At 39.3% G+C, this 15924-nt stretch overlaps 2 protein-coding genes across 2 annotated transcripts in view; both read right to left on the bottom strand.

Moving 5' to 3' along the window:
• The window catches only part of kcnc4 (potassium voltage-gated channel, Shaw-related subfamily, member 4), a 29000-nt gene extending 17604 nt beyond the window's left edge, over positions 1–11396 (bottom strand). Inside the window, exons 1-2 of the mRNA XM_042491640.1 lie at positions 11365–11396; positions 7455–8771 (exon numbers count right to left, since the gene is read on the bottom strand). Coding sequence (XP_042347574.1) covers positions 7455–8066 — 612 coding nt within the window. The 5' untranslated portion in view covers positions 8067–8771; positions 11365–11396. The remainder of the gene's footprint in view (positions 1–7454; positions 8772–11364) is intronic.
• A 1258-nt stretch (positions 11397–12654) lies between these two features.
• hspa1b (heat shock protein family A (Hsp70) member 1B) lies at positions 12655–15821 on the bottom strand. The gene is made up of 2 exons (XM_042491247.1): positions 15702–15821; positions 12655–14713 (listed from the first exon to the last, which is right to left on the bottom strand). Exon 2 carries the CDS (start codon positions 14689–14691, stop codon positions 12772–12774), a length of 1920 nt encoding a protein of 639 aa, XP_042347181.1. The 5' UTR covers positions 14692–14713; positions 15702–15821; the 3' UTR covers positions 12655–12771.
• Positions 15822–15924: the final 103 nt, after the last annotated feature.

Raw genomic sequence — 15924 nt, 5'->3', positions numbered from 1 at the left:
GGTGTGTAACTGATATCCAAACGGCAGTTTTGAGGGGAAAACATATTCCTTTAAGACCAGGACAGGCGCATCTACCTCACTGGAGGAAAACCAGAACCGTGTAAGTGAGTCTCTTATGTGACTTTAATACCTTTACATCTCTGCTCTAAAGACAGTGGTCCCACTGAGGGGAAGACTGGAGTGGTGTTTGACACCACATACAACATCAGGGAAGTGAAGACCCTGGACAAGAGACAACATCTGCTGCTTGTAGAAACCTAACCTAACCTAAGGTGGTGGAAACATAGACAGATAATAGGTCTAAGGTCATCGACCAGGACTCAGGAATCAGTGGCGACCGGAGAAAGACCATTTACATATGACAGCAGAGACCATTTTTGAACATTTACAGAGGTTACAATCTCACCCCGTATACGTCCAGCTGTTATGATGTGACTTAAGACAACCGAGCCATCTCCATGACAACTGATCATATGCCAACCTGATGAAGACTTTGAAATTTACTGTATAAGTTCAGCTACAAAAGACAGTAAATGAACCTTGAGCTGTAACGTATTTTGTCAAAATCTAAATGTGACTAAAGACACAGTTGCTAGAAAGATGCGCAGTCAAAATAAAGTTGCATGTGTGTCTGATGGCGTAAGAGTGTGCTGAAACTTCAAGAATATCTCAAAACAAAGTAGGCTGGATAGTTTTAAAAAAAAATGTTTTAAATAGTTTATTTGATAGGGACAATGCAAATAAATAAAGCACAACTTCCGCCTGCTAGAGACAAGCTGTAGAAACTGATGCCTCACATATAGAGATTATAGCTATTGCTAGTTCCCAAAGCCTGTCCCTAGTTAGGCTTTTAACAGAGCAAGAAATCTCAGCATATGGAAAAATAACAATTGAACCTTCAGCACTGATCATCAGTCAAAGACTTTTAAATCCATTCAGCCAGTAAAAGTAATGACTACACTTAGTTGACAAATGTGCAAATGTATTAAGTTAAAAGAGAAGTAAACAAAGCTTTTTGTTTTTCTTTCCCTGTGAAATGTAAATATACTTTCTACAATCCTGCTGAGGTTTGGAGCTGATGAAAACACTATTTAATCTGTTTGGCAAAGGATAAATAGTCTGTAATTTGTATATTTGTATACATTATGAATGCCCCACATCAAATTCGTTATTTTATCAAGTACAAATCCAAACCTTTTTTTTAAGCCAAAGAAGACAATAACAATTGATGGTTAAGTTGCAGCTAAAATACCAACAATCCGCACGGCTGATAATTGCTCTTTGGTTTAGGTGGGAGTAAGATGATATTTTTTGTAATGTGCATTTATTGATTTTATTTCGTCTGCAAAATAAAGTCTGCAACTCTGTGTATACTTTGTCATGCATTCGCTGACCTCACAGCAACACAGCCAATCTATTTTCAGCAAACAGCTTGGAATCGAGCAGAATAAACAAGCAACATAATCACGGAGGATTACATGCCTCTTTCTCTGAGAATTCAGTGTTATCACAGTCTCCTTAACGAGGCTTCGCTGCTTTGATGATGTGTGAAAAATCAAATCCTGTGTTCCATTCACAGAGCAGCAGAGAAAGGTGTCAGCTCTATGAGAGCTGGGCCCCGAGGAATAAGAGGTTCTGCACACAGCACTCCTTTATTATTTATCAGCTGGGTGTCACACCAAGACTAAATGTGACGTGTGAGGAGAAGTTTCATATTTAGCGGTGAACAAAGGAGCGTATTGAAAGATATTGACCAATCTTTTCTGTTTTAAATCAATTTTAACTGATTCAGCCCTAAAACAAGAAACAAGGTTTTGATGAAGATGTGGTGACATTGATTTGCAAGTGAAGACAAAGGACTTTTGGACTTTTCACTCAATATCAGTATTTTATACATGCATCAATATCAGAAAATCTAGTATTTTGACAATAAACTAACAAAAATCCTGCCAGTTCTTCTAATCTGGTTAATAAGTCTCAATGTAAATGTCAAAAAAGAAGAAATGTAAGAAATGTATACAAAACTTTAATGTAAAATCTGACCAAGTTAAACAAAAAAACGCATTTTATACTGCCAAACAGATAGGTTATTGGAAATTAAGACTCCAGATAAAATGCATCAGACCTCAAGAATCCCACATCAGTCAATCCCTCGGTCTCACAACAGAGACAAATTGATTTCTTGCCCTACGTGGGATAAAATACGTTGCTCTTTCTGTGGGAAAGGCAGTTTTAATTGCTCACCACTGATAACAAGTTGCAGCCCATTACCACAGCGGTGATTAATTACAGGCAGCAGCACAGTGAAATTAATGAAATATTGCACATGGGGAAGTTATCTAGTCTGAGTTTAATGTTAATAATGTCTAGGTTTGAGACTAATTGTCACATGTAATGAAACTGAGATTACAAATCCTCATACTCTATCAGAGTCATGGAGCTCTGTGGGTGTTTAAACTGAAAGAACATGTTTGTTTCCTCCTAATTTCTATTGTTAATGATAATGTGTTTTTATTGTTTTGGTTCCATGCTCTAGTAGTTTGGTTAAAAAAGTGAAACGATCACTATGAGGTCAACAGTGTAGCTTTCAGCTTTGAAGGCATTTGAGAGTGCTCATGTTCATATTTGGGGAACATTAGAAATTGCACCCCTTTAAATATTTTTTAGGACTATTTAGGACCAATGCAGCGACCAATGCAGGATCAGTGCAACGGGTAAGTGGTCATCCATAGTGGTTTTCAGGCCAAACACAAAAGACAGGCAAAGTCATTCACTTGATCTCAATGTATCTGATCACCAGTTTCACTTGTGGAGTCCAGACTGAAGTCAACAAGCCCATGAACAAGACAGATATGATAATAGCTGCAGAAAATGCCCGGCAAAGCATCATAACGAAGATCTGCTGATGTCTCTGAGTCATAAACTTCAGCCAGTTGTTCTACACTACAAAAGATTCACAACAAATATTAATTATAATGGCTTAATATTACGGTCATTTAACTTTCTGTTCCCTAAAAGTTTAACAAAAACATTTGAATTTAGAGACAGATGATACAGAGGGACACACTGGCATTTAAAAGATGCCAAAAAAATAGAAGAAATTAAGAAACAAAACCCCCACCACCACCCCGACAGCTACCGCCACATACACTAACACTCTTTGGGAAACACTATAATGACATCATTTTTGACTTGCACACCCTTGGACACATAAACCTAGTTATGTCAGGCTAAATGGCTCTGTGATTTTGGCACTGAATACTTACATGTGTGCGAACATGTTTACAGTGACAATGTTAACATGATGATGTTTAGCAGCCACCCTCTTTGTTTGGCATGTTAGTACATCAAAACCACAAATGTCAACCTCATGACATGTCAATTACTAGAGGAAAATTCAGAGGATCACCATTAATTCAATGGCGCAGAGCATCGCCAACGAGGACTTACAAAATTCATCTGATGTGAATATAGCCTCAGCACTTGAATCTTACAGCCAGTGATTCATGTAAAATCTAACATGCTGTAAAGCACCATTACTGTTCTAGTACCTTCTGTATAAGCAGCTCCATATGTTCCTCTCACTTCTTTGATTTGAGCTTGGTGCCATCATCAGAATAAAGGCTTCCTGTGCAAACCTCCGCAGAGCTGCACCTCCAGTCTTGGTTGATGGTGAGGAGGATGTGGCCGAAATGATGGACAGATTAACTTCCCTCCGGCATTCAAGAATTACATTACCTGAGATGAGCTCAGAGGCTCTTTGAAATATAAAGGCCATAAAGGTAACGTGAGTCCCTCAAAATGCACTCTGCATCCTCTCAGAATGCACACAGAGCCGACATGCATACATGGACCATCTGAAGCGGAAATGGACAGAGAACATTATGACCAGGTCAATATGAAAGCGCCCGCACTAATTCTTACAACACACTTCCAGATTCAAATCCACACTGCGGTTTTGAAGCAGAACTTCCCAGATCCTGATTGATTCATTTACAAATATTGAGTGGTGAGAGACGGGCGTGATGAACTGGCAGGCACAGCGCGGTCATCCTCAGATGGCGGCTGTGACTCAGAGATGTCAGCTGTTCTGCAGTGACAGCCTGCAAATGCCACCTGGACGAGAGGCTAAAAAAATACGACTATTTGTATTGTGACTGACATGCAATAAGAGCACTGTAGTTCTGCAACACTGCAGGAGCCCCTGAATAGACCATTCAGCTCAAACACAAATGGGTAAACAGAAATTAGAGTGAGCATCATCCTTGCTCTTTCTGGACTAAATGTATTTTTCTTTTTTGACTGATGAAAGCTCCTGGCCCTCTGCCTGACAACTCCTGCTATAGTGACACTCGATACGTGGTTCCATGTTTACTTCATTAGGCACTCTGCTGCTTTTGTTGCAAAGCCATTAGGCAAAGCACACTTTCAGATGCTTACAAAAGGCTGATATTCCCTGTGGACGACATGAGGGCAAATTCATTTTAATTTACAACAAAATCATTTATTTTATTGATGAACCAAATAGGAGTATATCATTTTCACTGTAATAAAATTAGATTTTTGGGGTGGTCATGTATGTTAAAATCATGAATACATGCGAAACAAGTTGTGACATGATGACAGTCTTTGAATAAAATATATACAAACGAGCAAAAAGAAGCTAATATTAGAGCAGTGGTGTTTTTCTCCACATTGTCAATCAAGATTCTCTAAGTTGTGATAAATGGATGATGCATTTATTTCTGCCAATTGGACCCCATGCTTCAGTTTAATATACAGCAGGATTTACTGTACATGGATGTACACTGCTGCAGCCTTTCAAACACTCGTGTTTTGAGGACCTCTGAGTGCAGACCCTGAACAGGATGTGTGGGAACACTTCAGCTGCACTGTATTTTTGCCATGAAACAGCATTTTCTCTATTTTCAGCATTTTAGCACAATTTCATAACATATATTTAAGTGAGAACAAAAAAATCTGCTATTTACATGAAACGAAAGAAAAAAGGTATTATCTGCATTAAGTCAGAGCTGAATAAAACATTTGTTATTGTGTCTAAGTACAACTAGCTGCAGCAATTAGTTATGTTGAAAAAAAACCTAAAAATTAATTGGCAACTATTAAGTATTTTTTAGTAATTCCATGCTTCCTAAATGTGAGGAAACAGTAATGCTGGAATAAGTCCCAAAAACCAGAAATGAGTTAGCATTTCAGCACCTCTAGTTCCCTCATCTCAAAGTCTGAGGATTTATTTAATGGGTTTTTGGTTAGATGCCTGAAATAAGGTCAGCTTAAGCTTAAGAGACTTTCATGTTTTGTTCTACAATATAAAATATGTCAGTAAATACTGTGACAGCAGAATGTTATCATGCCGAACACGGCTTTACAGCCTGGCTGTAGTAGGAATGTTAAGTTATGCGACTGTGGTGTAGTTAGTTTATAGCCAAACAACAAATGTGTGGAGTGACAGTCACAAAAAAATACTTTACATTGTTTTATAAGTCTGATAGATCATAACTTTTCACAATTTTTGTTGGTCATTAACTTAATTTTGAACTGATTACTTGTTTCAGAGGGCCTCGATTGAATTTTAGTGCTCTTTTTCTGTGATTGGTGTTGACAGTATTTCTTACCTCTGTATTACCCCTCCCAAACCCCAAATACTGTACATCTATTTGGATTTGACCAGTTTGTTTATAAGAGGTCTAACAGCAAGTTAGACCTGTCTGGGGTTTAACTTTGGGCAATATACGATGCAATGGTAGAAATGTGTGCACAGGTAGAGATTTCGGTACGACTGCAGGAGCTATTTGTGGGAGGACTGCTTTTGTGTTTTAATCTTGTAGCACAATAAAAATAATTACATATCTTCTAGGTGGAAAATCACAAGGTGGAAGCACAGGTTGGTGCTAATATCAGTTTGTATTCAGTTTGTTTCATCACTTTTCTCTCATCAGAATTCACAAAATCAGTCATTTATGTTTTTAATGGATCTGTGGTACATTAACAACACAGAGAGCCACTAACTATGTGCTTTTTAAACCAACTCAAATAAATTAGTTTGTGCTCGATGTTTTCTGTTGATAAAAAAGTGAGCAAGTCAAAGTGATAAAGAGGGTGTTCTTGTGTTTCTCTTTTTAGGATGTGGAAATTCAGTCCCTGGTAGATGCGTGGGTGAGTCTACGTCTGTTCCTGGAAACAGTCAGATGTGAAGAAATGAACTGTAGCCAGAAAGCAGACATGTTCTAAAAAAAAATTGTTTCTGTATAAAGAACCACATTAAGCCTAAACTAAACCTGCCAGAAACTTCAGACATGTTTGAAACTGCAGGAAATCCAGCATGCATGTAGAATTAAAAGTCACAGTCACGTGGATGTTGGTGTTGCCAGGATCTTAAACTGAATCTTAATAAGTTTTCTACACTTACCTGATCATGTTCAGATTTGACAGCTAAACATCAAAACAGTAACATATCACTGAAGGAATAATACGTTGTTGTGGCAACAAAGATGGTAACAAGTATTGATTCTTTCAAAATATTGTATCAAAGTCACAAAATCCAGTATTGTGACATCACTAATGTGGAGTACTTTGACTTGCCTAGTTACTGAATGTGCTATATACTTGCCTTGCCTATTATTTCCTGTATTGATTGGACGTACTCAGCAGGACACAGAGAGCAGTATTAATACTGAGTCAATTATACTGGAGAAATAAGGTTAACCTGATTGGCTGAACTTTGCACACTGTAAAATCTGACAAGTTGATCTTGCTTGAAATAATCCTTGAAATGGATTGCCAGTCTTAGGCCACCATACATTTGTTTCATCTCTCTCTCTTTATATAGTCAATATTGAATGTGGAATCATACAACCATAACCGAAGGTGACTCAAACAATAAATATTGAGCTTTGGACATGTCTTGAATGCAACCTGGTATTAATACAACAAAAGATTATCATTGTAAATCTCATTTTATCTGCCCAAGAGAGTTCAAGACATGCTTAGTAAGAAGGGAGGTCACACTAAATATTTGCATCTTAAGCCGGTTGAAGTTGTTTTTTTTCTGAAATATTTGTGTTTTTAACACTGTATACATATTTCCTTGATGTTCCGGTTGTGTTTTAGTAAAGAGATACTATATGCATGATCATTATAAGCTTGCTAAAATAACAAAGTTTAAGTTAACCTGTGAGTTTTGCACAGTACTGTAAATGAAGATCAAAAGTTATATATACTTACATTTGTCAAGGCAATGCGTTTTCTAGATTTTTTTAAAGTAGAATCAACCAAATCGAACAATCACTCAGATTTTAGAGTACAGGAACACCTGTTGATTAGGACATATGCGCCTTTCTGTCCCCTAAATGTTAAATATCTTGCAGGTTTAATGGTCTCAGTTGCATGCGCACATTAAAGAGCTCAGAGGACAAAACAGCTGATGGACTCACCCTGGCTGCTCTGGACGAGTACGGGTCGTCGAACAAGGCCCAGATCTTCGGCTGCCAAACTTCACAGCAGCCCCTCGACCTGTCCGGACAGTCCTCGATGCCAAACCGCCTCGGCATCTCTTTGTCGTCGTCCGTGTCCTCTGGGTCCGGCGGCTCAAACGTCTCCAGGGCCTCCTCCGCGTCCCGGTGCTGCCGGTAAGTCATCCAGCAGCACGGCTCCACGTCGGTCTCGTCGATCCCCCAAAACGCCAGCTCCTCCTCGAAGAGCGGTCCGCAGACATCCGCCGGGCAGTGCAGCTTGCCAGTCCGGTAATAGTTCAGCACGTAGGCGAAGATGCCCGGGTGCCTGTCGAAGAAGAACTCGGCACTCGGGGGCGCAGCGTCCGAGTCAGAGCTGACCTGCGGGTCCGGGTCTGCCAGCCATGCCAGGCGGGTCCCCGGCAGAGTCCTCAGTGTGCTCTTGTAGGTTTCATGTCGAATGCCGCCCACGTTGATGATGATTTTGTCCGAGTCTTCCCCTCTGCACATCTCTTCCTTCAGACATGATTTAGACGGAGGTTTGTTGCCTGATTTGCGCCCCCGGTAAGACGAAACACACACCGAGCTTATCATTGAGAAGCCGTCTGTCTCGGTTACACACTGCTGTCCACTCGAACAAAAATCTCAAAATTAACGCAAAGTGCGCCCTAATTTCAGACCCCTGTCATTATATTGACCCGTGCGTCTCATGGATCCAGAAAATAACAGCCAGACAGCGTCAAAGTGAAAACCACCTGTTACAAAACTCAGCAAACGCCTCAAAACGCAGGTGCTCAAGCTCACTGGATGTGATTCTCCTTGAATATATTTCTTACATCAGTTCCTCTAGATGTTGCACTTATCTCCTGCTCATGAAAACAATGCTGTTTCCACCTAAAATTGGCTAATTACGCACAGTAGGATGAAGTAACGTGTCACTCCTCACCAGCTTTTCTGACAAACCTTATCCAAATTCTGCACCGCCAAAATCCACAACTATTCCTGACAACTTTTCCCTTCTCCACGCGAGACAAGAAAGCTCGATAACGGTCCGCTCGCGCATTTAATAACGCGCAGAGATATTCCTTCGCGCTCAGATCGCGTGCCAGATGTGGGGTTGTTTTCCAGGTGGGGATCTGTTGCTGCTCCACAAGTAGCCTGTCTTCCCTTAGCGACACAGCCCGGTTGGATGGTGCGCTCAACAACAGGCTCCCCGGTTTAACTCTTTGGTTGCTGGCGGAGGCTGGCGCATTACTGAACAACTCCCTCTAATCAGAGCGAGAGGATGGGCTGATGAGGCTATATGAGAGAGATGTTCAACCTTTAATTTAATTTTGTAGCCTGTTATATTTTACATATTCAAGTTTGACTGCACCATGATAAAAAAAACAATGTGTGGTTAAATGAATAAATAAAATCACATAAAAAATTAAAGCTGAAGATTGTATGAGCCGTTTAAAAGACTAATAGCAAAAAGAGAAAATACCAAAATGTGAATTGTTCTATATTGCAATGTATCTTTTCTCAATAGGGGTGCACAACATTGGATTTAAATCCGATATGCCATTATATAACAACTAATTTGGACAATAACCGATATCCATAAATCCACTTTTCTCCACCCAAATTAAGTGATCATCAAGTCTCTTCTGTAGCAGAATAAACATCATATTACGCATACTTATCATGATGGCTCACCGGCAGATGGACATGAAATACAATGCTTTTCAGTGTAATGTAACATTCCTTCATTGTGCAAAATAAGGAAAAAAATTAAAATTAGTGTTGATGTTTAGTACATTTTGTCAATAAAAAAATATCATCAGAAACCAGCAACCGAAATTTCCTTTTTAAACCAATATCTGCTGATACTCAAGACATGCCGATATTATCTTGCATCCCCATTTTTCATTGCAAGGGATTGTTGCACAGTTATTCATAAGTCCAACTCTGCATGTGACAAGGTAAGTGACATACTGGTCTTGCAAACACTGACTGAAGCACTGGTACCTCTACACAGAAAAATCCACTATAGAGAAAAAAAGGACATCACTGTGCTGAATATTTGCTGTCTCATTGCATGACAACTACACAGACTAACAATTTAAATTAGGCCATTTCGTCAAAGTGTATATTAAGATTAATGTTAGCCTCAACCTTCAACAGCAGGTCAACTGAAAGATCCAGCTGTGATTTTACTGTCATTTCCATGAGCAGCCCATGATTCGTTTTTATTATCGAGCAGCTACAAAATGTGATCCAACAAGTAGCTTTGCAGCCTCCAGTGTGTTTGGAGTCATGTTTCTGCACAAACTAATACTGCCACCTAGTGGATCCTTCAGTGACAACATGATCAGCCTGTTCAATGAATCATTCAGACGCAGAGAATTAAGACCGATGAGAATAAAAGGGGAATGAGTGAAATTTGGGGCAAAAATGAGTTATATAAACTAAACACAAATTTAAAAACAACACTTTTGTTTGTGCTTCAATTTAGAAATTAAAGAACATTTTCAAGCATTCACTATCTATATTTCTCTCAAATTTTCATCACAAATTTCTTAAAATCGGTTTCTCTTTATCTCTTTGTCCAAGACAGTCAATCCACCTGATAAGTGCGGCATATCAAGATGGGCATGGACTGTTTTTGTTAAACTTTTCACATCCTTTGTTGCTGTTTGTTGTTTTTTTGTTTGCATTATTTTTTGTTTTTATTTGATGGTCCATGTTCAAATAAAATTTTCAAATAAATAAAATTAAATTAAAATAAAGAGCATCAACACTACACAGCTGTGCCTTGGGATGTTCTCAATAAAAGGCAACTCTAAAATGTGCATTTTGATCACTACGGCATGGACTTTATTCCAATGACTCATGACTCCACTTGGACTTGAGCCTTTTGACATAAAAATACTTAATACCTCTCCCAATACAATGTGGGGTGGAGAAAGTTGTGGCCATTTTTGCAATATGAGATGAATTAAATACAACAAGACAGGACAGAAACATACAAAAGTAATTCTGTTGTGGTACTGGTTAATAGTGCCACATGAAAGTGCAATGTCAGTACAACTTTTTTTATTATTATGTTTAGTTGCACTTGTTTGGACAAACTTGTTTTGATGAGTAAATACAGGCTTTAGAAAGCATTCATCATTTTAGCAAGTTTAATGTATTAGCCTACTCTGGTATAACATTGGGCAGAGAGCACATTATGACTTTTTTAGGCCTCAAAACTCAAAGTTGCGAACTTTGGACTTGTCCACCGTGACTTGGGACTTAACTCTGGACTTGTTGATCTTGACTTGAGTGCTCAGACTCGAGATTTACTTGTGACTAGCAAAACACAGACCTGGTCCCACCTTTGGCACTTATTCAGTTAAAAAAAGAGCTTATATGTTTTTCCAATAAATGTCAAAATTTGTTCATCATGTTTATTGTCAGTTACATGATTAAGCCATTGAGTTTTAATATTAAAGATTAAAATAAATTAAGTCAGGGCAAAGAATTGTCTAATGTGTTGCTGTTTTGGTTGTCCTGTAAAGCTGGTCAAATGTCACCCTTCAGTTTGGCTAACAATGGGGTAAAAAGTGCTCAGCTGATTAACGATAGAATAAATAAATGAACAAATTCAAATCTCCGTTACAACTGACTGTTAGAAATAACTGGTTTTACGCATCAAACACTCACTGAAGCCTGTTTACAGGTGTTTGGGAGTAACGTTAGGCTAATGTTAGGCTACTAGCTTACTGCAAAAAAAAACTTGTACAAAGTTTGTGGCCCCTGAAGGAGCCGTGTAAAGTCTGATAAATGGTCGTGTCTGGAGACAACGAGTCTGAAAATGAAAAAATAAAACATATGTGGGTTTTGAGTAAGAAAGAAGTTATCTTACCAGACTTCTTTGGGTTGGTCGTATTCTCACAGCCCGAGGCTACCTTAGCAGCTACAAATACACCTGAAAATGTGACGACTCAACTGTAGGCGGTCGACTTGCATTGTGGGTTATGTAGGCGGCAGGTTTGGTTTTGAGAATGCATAAAATAATATCATTGAAAAATAAAAACATTGCTGCACTCCTATACAAAAAAGGTACACTAATGCTTTATTAATGAATGTAAATATTAAGATATCATAAAAAAATACTGTAAGTCAGTTTACTGAAAGTAAAAGAACAAGTGGACTATATATGTGTATATATATATGTGTATATGTGTGTGTGTGTGTGTGTGTGTGTGTGTGTGTGTGTATATACTGTATGTGTGTGTGTGTGTGTGTGTGTGTGTGTGCGTGTGTGTGTGTGCGTGTGTGTGTACTGTACTTACAAACTGTTCTTGACTGACAGTGTATCTCCCCCTCCTCTTACCAGTCTAAACAGCTTGGTGGCATCTCATAATACCCAGCATACCTTCAGCTAATTTACACTAGAGGTCTAATTAGCCAGATGATTGACAGCTCCGGTGTGGGTTTGCAGAGCCTTTCATTTGCAAAATAAGTTCTGAGATACATCAAGTGTGGTAAGAAGTAAAATATTTTCTACTGGAAATATATACTGGTATTTATGTCGAAATGGGCATATAAGTGAAATACCTAAAAGTAAACTCCAATCAATCAAAAAAAAGGGACATCTACATAAAATGTTGTGTTTTAAAAATAGCTTGGTACTTTTAATATGGGCTACCATGAAGACCACAGTCAAAGAAATGGGTTGAAATAGAAGTATGGGGAACATAGCAATCCAGCATCTTTACTAGAAATATCCCCTTTTAGTAGTTTTTGTTTGTTTGTTTTATTTTTTTATTTTATTTGCTCAGTATCCACAGCATCAAGTATAAAACTCTATACATTATTCCTGGAGACTGGCGCAACATATCTGAGAGAAAACTTTTTAAATTAAGAATAGTGGAACCAGCAGCCCAAAGCAGTCTGCAGAGTGAGTTTGATGAGCACCAGATCTTCTAAGAAGTAAGCCCTAAGATAAATAATAGTGTAATTTGTAGAGCCTCAAAAATAAACACTAGTTACCGATGCTCACTTTTTAAATAGAGAAAAGGTCAGTCTATTTATGGTTTATAGTTACAAGTTACAAAGTTATGCAAGTTTCAGACTGGAATAACCCTTACAGTAGGTCAACATATACAAAATTGTAAATTGTGCGTTATAAAAAACAAATTAAAGACAGTTATATTTTTTAAAGTATTTTTTTATTATGACAAATCAATAAATGAACAGTGATAGTACATCATTTGTGGTACCAAACAACAGTGATATGGCCAAAGTATTCCTTTAAATGCCTGTGGTTTTAGTCCACTTCCTCAATAGTGGGGCCCTTGGAGCTGCCTCCTGCCTGGCTGCCACAACCTCCTGATGGTGCCGCTCCCTGGTACAACTTGGTCACAACTGGCTTACACACCTTCTCTAGTTCGTTCTGCTGATGCTCGTATTCGTCTTTCTCTGCCAGCTGGTTGCTCTCCAGCCAGGAGATCGTCTGGTTGCACTTGTCAATGACCTTCTTTTTGTCCTCCTCGCTAATCTTTCCTTTCATATTCTCGTCCTCGACACTGCTCTTCATGTGGTAGGCGTATGACTCAAGCGAGTTCTTTGCTGCAATCTTCTCTCTCTGCATGTCGTCCTCGGCCTTGTACTTTTCCGAGTCCTGCACCATCCGCTCTATCTCCTCTTTGCTGAGGCGGCCTTTGTCGTTGGTGATGGTGATTTTGTTTTCTTTGCCGGTGCTTTTGTCGATGGCGGACACATTCAGAATGCCATTGGCATCGATGTCGAATGTGACCTCCACCTGTGGTACACCTCGGGGAGCAGGAGGGATACCTGTGAGCTCAAACTTGCCCAAGAGGTTGTTGTCCTTGGTCATGGCTCTCTCACCCTCATACACCTGAATCAGCACACCTGGCTGATTGTCCGAATATGTGGAAAAGATCTGGGTCTGCTTGGAGGGGATGGTGGTGTTTCGTTTGATTAGAGGAGTCATAACTCCACCTGCAGTCTCAATGCCCAGAGACAAGGGAGCTACGTCCAGCAGCAGCAAATCTTGGACGTTCTCTGAAGTGTCGCCCATGAGGATAGCAGCCTGGACTGCTGCACCGTAAGCCACGGCTTCATCTGGATTAATACTTTTGTTAAGTTCTCTGCCATTAAAAAAGTCCTGCAAGAGCTTCTGGATTTTGGGAATTCTTGTGGAGCCACCAACCAGGACAATTTCATGGATCTTGGACTTATCCATCTTGGAATCCTGCAGGGCCTTCTCGACTGGCTCCAGTGTTCCCCTAAAGAGCTCTGAGTTTAGCTCCTCGAATCGAGCCCTTGTGATTGAGGTGTAGAAGTCAATACCCTCAAACAGAGAGTCGATCTCAAGGCTGGCTTGGCTGCTGGAGGACAAGGTCCTCTTTGCTCTCTCACAAGCTGTACGCAGTCTCCTCACTGCTCGCTTGTTTTGGCTGATGTCCTTCTTGTGTTTTCTCTTAAATTCCTCTACAAAGTGGTTGACCATCCTGTTGTCAAAGTCCTCTCCACCAAGGTGTGTGTCTCCTGCAGTGGCTTTAACCTCAAAGATGCCGTCCTCGATAGTCAGGATGGAAACGTCGAAGGTGCCTCCACCAAGATCAAAGATGAGCACATTGCGCTCCCGTTTTTTACCTTTATCCAGGCCATAGGCGATGGCTGCTGCTGTGGGCTCGTTGATGATCCTGAGAATGTTCAGTCCAGAGATCACTCCAGCGTCTTTGGTGGCTTGCCTCTGGGAGTCGTTGAAATAAGCTGGGACTGTGATGACTGCGTTTGACACCCTCTGTCCCAGGTAGGCTTCAGCGATCTCCTTCATTTTAACCAAGACCATGGAGGAAATTTCCTCTGGGTAAAAGGCTTTGATCTCTCCTTTGTACTCCACCTGGACTTTGGGCTTTCCATTATCGTTGATCACCTTGAAAGGCCAGAGTTTCATGTCAGACTGGACAATGGAATCGTTAAACTTCCTTCCGATCAGTCGTTTGGCGTCAAAGATTGTGTTGGTGGGGTTCATGGCAACTTGGTTTTTGGCAGCGTCTCCAATGAGCCTTTCTGTGTCGGTAAAGGCCACGTAACTGGGGGTGGTCCTGTTGCCCTGATCGTTGGCGATTATCTCCACTTTGCCATGCTGGAAAACCCCCACACAAGAATAGGTGGTGCCCAGATCAATGCCAATAGATACTCCCTTTGCTGATGACATTTTGATTGTTTTTCTAGAGTTCCTGGGGAAAAAGGGGAAAATCACATTTTAATTTTCTAAAGCTACACATGAAAGCCCTTATCACTGCAGTTAAATAAAATCACATAGATTACTGATGTCAGTAAAATGGTTAAAATGTTTCTAGTGCTAAGATTTTTGTCCATCTAACAGGGTTCCAACTCATTTTCATGGACACAATTTCAAACTTTTTCATGACTTCACTGTAATAAAAGTTACTGACTATTCAAAACATATAACATGGACAAAACTGTATTGTGAACTTTACTCCAAATGTTAATTATTGTATGAAAACTAAACAGCAACCTTTTCCAGTCTCTAACAGTTGGTTATGTTTGTAGCATTATGCGATAGGTTATTCAGTGAGGAATACTGTAACAATTCATTTTATTATACACAACAAATTTCCATGACTTTCCCAAAACTTTTAATGATTTTAACTAACTCTATAACTTGTCCAGGCATGGAAAATGAGATTGTGAAATTCTATGACTATTCCAAATTTTCCATTATCATGGGAACCCAGATCTAATTATCTGACAAAAATGTATGGTTAAAATTAAGGAAACACTGGTTAAAAAACCTTTTTATCATTAGTTATGTAATGTTTGATGGCACAAGTTTAATATAATTGAATCGCTCTACCACAAAAAATATAAACAAATATGAAATATTTAGATGTTATATAATAATGAAATAGAATTTCAACCATATCAATTTAATTATGTATTCCCTAAATCAGACTTTTATATATGCAAAATTGCTTGAAATAATCTTAACACCTTTTCTATAATAAGATATTCAAATTCAGCTGTTTCTTTAATTTTTCTTTGATCATTAATAAAGACATAATATGAAGCAGAATTGATACATTAGTACATGTAAGTAGATGAAAACAATATCTGAGGATGAACCCATCACTATCACAGAAGTCTGCACTGATTTCCATTCAAACTAATTTAACCATAATGGGATAATTAATTGCTACTTACTTTAAGTGATGAGCTTCTCTGTTGCTGGAAGATGTTGAATGATCTCAGCAGAGTCTCCTTGAGTAGTTTCCTTTGTGGCAGTGTTTCCCTCGATATGTTTCTTCTTAATCTAATGCCTGCACTGACTCTGGCCCTTTGCTTTTATAGTTGTTACCAGGTTTCCAGAAGCTCCCAGCTCCCTCCCAGTCCCCCTCCTCCTCCAAGCTTAATGACTCATGGTTAA

The sequence above is a fragment of the Plectropomus leopardus genome, chromosome 8 (genome assembly GCF_008729295.1).
Source record: "Plectropomus leopardus isolate mb chromosome 8, YSFRI_Pleo_2.0, whole genome shotgun sequence".
Taxonomy (NCBI): Eukaryota; Metazoa; Chordata; class Actinopteri; order Perciformes; family Serranidae; genus Plectropomus; species Plectropomus leopardus.
The sequence above is the reverse complement of the archived record's forward strand: the minus strand, read 5'-3'. Positions and strand labels throughout refer to the sequence as shown.